The sequence below is a fragment of the Nothoprocta perdicaria genome, unplaced genomic scaffold (assembly GCF_003342845.1).
Source record: "Nothoprocta perdicaria isolate Ctin4 unplaced genomic scaffold, notPer1 scaffold_40, whole genome shotgun sequence".
Taxonomy (NCBI): domain Eukaryota; kingdom Metazoa; phylum Chordata; class Aves; order Tinamiformes; family Tinamidae; genus Nothoprocta; species Nothoprocta perdicaria.
In genome coordinates this window covers 4,642,508-4,648,507 of record NW_020455644.1, presented here as the reverse complement: position 1 = coordinate 4,648,507, position 6,000 = coordinate 4,642,508, and the positions used below count along the sequence as shown (strand labels likewise).

The 6,000-nt window shown below is 43.9% G+C and overlaps 1 protein-coding gene across 1 annotated transcript in view; it reads left to right on the top strand.

Moving 5' to 3' along the window:
• ASTE1 (asteroid homolog 1) overlaps positions 1 to 5,366 on the top strand; it is a 5,738-nt gene extending 372 nt beyond the window's left edge. Inside the window, 4 exon segments of the mRNA XM_026045514.1 lie at positions 1 to 925; positions 2,755 to 2,965; positions 3,760 to 3,955; positions 4,236 to 5,366. The exon segment at positions 1 to 925 is cut by the window's left edge and continues 128 nt beyond it. Of these exon segments, the coding sequence (XP_025901299.1) occupies positions 1 to 925; positions 2,755 to 2,965; positions 3,760 to 3,955; positions 4,236 to 4,524 (1,621 nt within the window). The 3' untranslated portion in view covers positions 4,525 to 5,366.
• The last annotated feature ends 634 nt before the right edge of the window (positions 5,367 to 6,000 follow it).

Sequence of the window (6,000 nt, the reverse complement as noted above, 5' to 3'; positions counted from 1 at the left end):
CTTCGTGCAGGCGCTGCGGCGGCTCGGCGTGCCGCTCGCGCAGTGCTTCGCCGAGGCCGACCGCGAGCTCGCCGCGCTCGCCAACCGCTGGGGCTGCCCCGTGCTGGCGCTCGACAGCGACTTCTGCGTCTTCCAGCTGCGCGGCGGCTACTGCCCGCTCGGGCACTTCGAGTGGCGCGGCGTGCGCCAGGGCGGCGGCGACGCGCCCGGCCGCTACATCCCCGCGCGCCGCTTCTCCTCCGAGAGCTTCTGCGGCCACTTCGGGCCGCTGCAGCCCGCGCTGCTGCCGCTCTTCGCTGCCATGGTGGGCAACGACTACGGGCGGCTGCCGGCGCTCGCCGCCTTCTTCAGCGGGGCGCCGCTGGACGTCGCATGCTGCGGCCGCAGGCGCGGGCGGCACGGGCGCCTGTGCGGGCTGCTGCGCTGGCTCTCGGGCTTCGCCGGGCCTGCCGAGGCCATCGAGGGCGTCCTGCAGTACGTGGGCAAGCGRCGGCGCGGCGAGGTGAGGGAGTGCCTGCGCGCCGCCATGGACGGCTACGTGCCCGGCGAGGCGCCCGGCGAGGCCTGGCCACAGCACGGGGAGTACGAGTCGGCGGCGGCGCGGGAGTCGGGCCTGCCGCGGTGGGTGCTGGCCGCCCTGGCGCGGGCCGAGCTCTCGCCGTTGGTGAGCAACGYGGCGCGCCTGCGGAGCACCTTCCTGCCCGTGCAGGTGGAGGACATGCGGCGGCGCAGCGCGCACGACGCCGCGCGGCCCATCCGGCAGGTCATCTACGGGCTGCTCGCRGAGGCGGCGCGCGGCCCCGGCCTGCCAGGTGTGTGCGAGTTTGGCAGAATCCATAAGACTATTGAAAAAAGATTTGTGCAAGCAGCAAGTCTGCCCGCAGAGTTTTGTGTTGACCATTTTCCTTTGGAGAGATTGAGAGAGGTAAATGGTTATCATAACAAACCACAGTCAATCGTATTTTCTGAGTTGGGGCTCGTGCTGACAAACTGATGCTCTCAATGTGATGCCTGCACTGAACTGTCGCGCTGACGATTCCCACAAGAAGCATATGCCCAGTGCACAGGTACTTCAAGGCTTCCCAGCTTGTCCTGTAATACGAGCTGCATAATTCTCTTTCTGAGTGTACCAAGCCAAATGATGGGAAAAGTCGGTTGCATCTGTGTTCAGCATTGCTTGAGCTTTCTGTTATTATCTCCTTCTTTCATCCCTGTGTAGGCTGATAAACTAATACTTGCTCCTTTCACTTCAGGAAAGCCCCTGGCAGTTGCATGAGATTTAGGAAAACGCATTTATTTTAACATTGTGAAACTTAGTTTACACTTGGTCAGGCCATGAATCTTCCAGAGCAATACTGTGAAACAAGATCTGGCACCTACCTTTCCTTACATCACCATTATTTCTGTGTATCAGCCCCCCACCTGCCCAGCAGTTCTGTAGCCTGCCTCCCGCTTCTGGCTCAGCACAAGCTGCTACTGCCAGACAGAACAGCACCTGGAAAGCAGTTTAAAAGGGAAAACTGCTAATGGCTACTTCTGCCAATAGCAATTTTGCAAGCGTTAGCTTAGCAATTCAATATATTTACCATTACCTGTTGCATAATATGTCGTTTATCTGTTCAGGCTTTGGGGTCAGCTGTAGCACATCATTTGGGTTGCCAGTGCTATATGCAACTGGCACATTATTCTGATAAAAATTATTAGCTGCTGGTACCTACTTGATACAGGATACTAGTCACTGCTATGACTATGAAATGCTAGAGAGAGCTATGGATTTAAAAGTTGGCATTCAGATCATTTTACGTGGGTTTATTATTCAAAAGCATACAAACAAGAGTTTGAGAAGTCAAGTTTAGGGGTTTTTAAAAACATCAGTGGTATCTTTGGTCTTGGTATATATACATTTCTTTGATCTTCAATATTTTTAATAGAAGATCTCTCATAACTGAATATATGGGGATTATCGGTTCAACAAAGGCGACAAGGACAGATATCACCTCACCCTTAAAATGTTAAGCTGTTCCAGGCTAAACTTAGCTGAGTTTGTGTTCTGCCATAGAGGTGCATAGGTGAAAGCTTATCCACATTCACAAAACAGGCTGACTGCAACTGAACAGGCGGCTGTTGCCTGTTAAAAGCTGGATTTAATTACAGACTTCCAAACTATACCAACTTCTTAAAAAAAAAAAAAAAAGCTAAGACAAAGAGGGCACATAGCTTTTCTCTTTCATGCACATGTGCTGTAAGTTCACACTTTACATGTGAAAATAAATGCAAGCTTCATATGAAAGTTTTTATCACTATTGCAGGTGAGTGTTTCTAGCACAACAAAATAGGTGTAACCATTGCAACTCCGAGTAACTTCTAAAAGGYACATCATGAAATTTTATGTATTTATCTGTCATGTCAAAGTGACTAATACATCTTGGTTACTAGATTTTCCAGCCAGGTTGGTTTTTGCAGAGGCATGTAACTTAAATCACCTGATTTTGCAGGGCACTCTAACATCTCGTAAGATCTAACTGACCTCAGGCTTGTAAAAAACTACTGTTATCCTTCTCCCCAAAACGTAGTTGTACTTAGTATGCCCTGGTCAGAGTGTCTGTGCAACTTAGCAAAACCATATTTTTATGGAAAATCTGAAGCTTGGGCTAGCTTAAGTTCATGCACGTTTTGGAAGTGGCAAGAACTTGCTTGCAGCAAATAGTCTGTTGCCTTTATTTTTGTACTCCTGAGTTTTTCTTTTATTTACAGGTGCCCATGTCGTGTCGTCTATTGCTTTTGCTGGAGACTCTAGGAGTGACAAAAAGTCTCCTGGAATCTGTCCCCAGTCACTTACAGCTGCCTTTTGCTGTAACCTGTTACTGGACACGTAGTTCAGAACCAAAAGTGGAACCGCATCAGTTAAAGGCTTTGCTTCTAATGATAGTATCTGGGGAATTGCACAGGACAACACATGATCCAGGTATGTGTCCATGTCCATGGAATACCATTTTAGACGTTCAGCTACTGTGAAACCTTGTACCTTAACTCTTGGGATTTTTTTCCTCATTTTTTTTTTCTTAATTGTCTCAATTCACATGCATTAGCACTGATTTACACTGTTTCCTGAAGTGTGACTTCCTTTCATTGATACAGAGCGGAGAAACACTGCTATCCTACAGTTCAGCACACTAAGTGTTAAAATAAGTATTTTTCTGTTATGTAAGATAATGATTTGCATTAGTAAATGTTTTTTAGGACCAAAGGATTAGCTTAGGTATAAGGTTCAAAAACACAAAATAATTCCTTTCTGCAAACTTAATATCTTCATGCATCAAAAGAGAGTAACTTCAGTTATATGTATTCTGATACGTGATTTTTCTTTCAGGAGAGCTTTTTCTAAAATCATCTGTACTTAAAAATGCATTAAATTGTGTGGGCAGAGTTTATCTACTGGTGCACTGAGAGAATGAAAATGTAAACAGTCTTTGTGAATCCTTACTATTTTCAGTAATCTTCAGAGCATTTAGCAGCCAGAACATGTACTAGCATTTCCTTCAGGAGGAATCCATGGTTTGGTGACAAAGATTCTCAGGGATAGTTGTGTGAATTCTTACAATTTAATGTCTTTAATGTCTTACAATTTAATGTTTATGCTTCTTGAAGTACAGCAGTTAGGGTTGAAAGTTTATAAATTCTGTAGATACTTTTCTTATTGTTCACWGCAGGTGGTTTTTTTTTTTTCATTTTTATGTCATTTATTTATCCATAATCTAGATCCCACAGATTTAAGTTTTGAAGATGACAGCATTGTGGATAACCTATTTCCAAATGTGAAGGAAAAGAACGTGGAAAATACAGGCTTTGACTTAGATGCTGCACACTCTTTTTGCCAGTGGCAGTGTTGTCTCCAGATGGGATTTTATCTGAACCAGCTGCTCGGCTCTCCTCTTGCTGAGCCAGACTTAAGCAGGTAGGAGTGTTTCAGACATCTCCTTTCCACACACGTGCCTGATGAAATGCATCTCACGCCTGGTTTCTGAGTCATAACTCCCTGAGTGAATGGTCCTGCATTGGGATTCCTTTCCCTAAAGATAATGAACATGCAGAAAAATACTGGGTGGATTAGGTGTTCCACTGGAGTCCAGCAGTGAATAGTGTGTTACTTAAACGTGTGTTCTCTCAGCAACACACTTCTGTGTGCTCCTGTTGTCATAACTCTCAGTGAGGGTTTTCCCCTTCCTTTTGGGCAGGCTTTACAACGGGACCCTTGTGCATAGACTGTCTCAAGAGTTTAAATCAGCACCTTCAGCAGAAACGTTTATTTCATCTCCAAAGATGACTCAGTTTTATCAGGAGTTGCTAGACACAGTGAAGGCGACTGTGCCACCAGACTTCTTTCAGAAAAAGCCCCAGACTAAATCCAAGCCCTGCAGTAAGAAGAGAGCATGTAACAAGACGAAGGGCCCCAGACCTGCTGTACCAGAAACTCAGCCTTTCTGTGACCTCAATAAGTTTGCGTTGCTTGGAGTAGAAGACTGAAAGGATTTTTCATGGAATGATTTTTAACGGATACAGAAGGGAAAAAATGTGACTGGATTGGGATTTGCTTGGCTTTTTTTTCCCCACAGAAGTCCATGATTMGTCTCTCTCAACATCTATTCTTAAATTTTTTAGGTAACAAGTTCTCAGGTAAAAATCCAAGTGCTAATATAAGCATAAAGAAATCAGACAGTCCAGATCTGGACTATTTTAAATGTTTTTTTTTCTCTTCTGGGACATTGAATGTTAACTTTCTTCTACCTCTTCAAAAACATGCTTAACACTGAACACATTGACCAAAACCATGCATGCGTTTGAGGAATGGAGCTAACACCAGTTTGTCTGTGCTGTACGTTACATATCAGAGATCAGGGTAAACTGGAAATGGACAAGTTTAAATGCAGTGTAGAATCTGTCTTCATTGACACTTCCATGCTTTGTTTTAAGGGGCAGCTAACTTCAGTTACCGAAAGTGAATGACAAGAACATGGTCATTCTGAGTTTCTCCTCGAGTTCAGTTCCTAAAATACTACTTCTTCCTTTTAGTGTACAGGAAGAAGGGCTGCTGTCACCTGCTCTAACTTACACACAGAAAGCTTCCAAGTTGGCTAAGCCAGAGTAACCCTGCACAACCTTCAAACATATTATTTGTTGTTACTCAACTTATCCTTCTTTCTTTGATGGGCATACAAATAGCACAGACATGTTTTAACTCCATGTCTAGTCTGATCTTTAAAATACTTGGCAAACTCATCCTACTACAATAGCAACAAAGAGCTGTGTATAAACCCAGGAAGAAATCACTTTCTTTAGAATCCTCACATGAGGCTCTGGAAGAAGTTAAGTTACTTCCATATGAAGTAACTTAGCTGTACAATAACAGAAACCATTTCTATAATTTACTGCATCTAATGTGACATATTAATGCCAGCCATAACCTATTAAATAAGTTATGAATAATTTAAGACAATTTTCAAAACAATTATTTTTGAGATAAAAGTTGGAAAGGCAGCRTTTGACATTTCTTCCACGTACAAAACTGTTCTTTACTCAACCACCAGCAGATGGAATCCGTACTCCACAACAGAGCAAGTTGCTGGATTTTTCTAACCTTTCTAAATGGCAGTCTGCAAAGTCCTACTTCCATCAGCAGTTTTCTAAAGAAAGTTTAGAAAAGGGTTAGTGGCTGAAATGTAAATGTTTACTCACACAAAACCTTCCTTTGATTCACTGTGACCAATGATTTTTTTCATTTTGCTAAGCATAACTTTCCTCTGTTTTTTATTACCGACATACCTTGGCCCCTTTAAAATGAAYCTTCTGTGCAAAATAATTATTCTTCAGTGTCTGCAATCTTATTTCTTTTTGAGACTGACATACCTTATTCAGATCTTCTGCTAGGAAAGTGCTATGTATTAATTTTCTTTAAAGATTAGGAAATAACATGTGGTAGCTAAAAAGCTAATTAGTGAATAC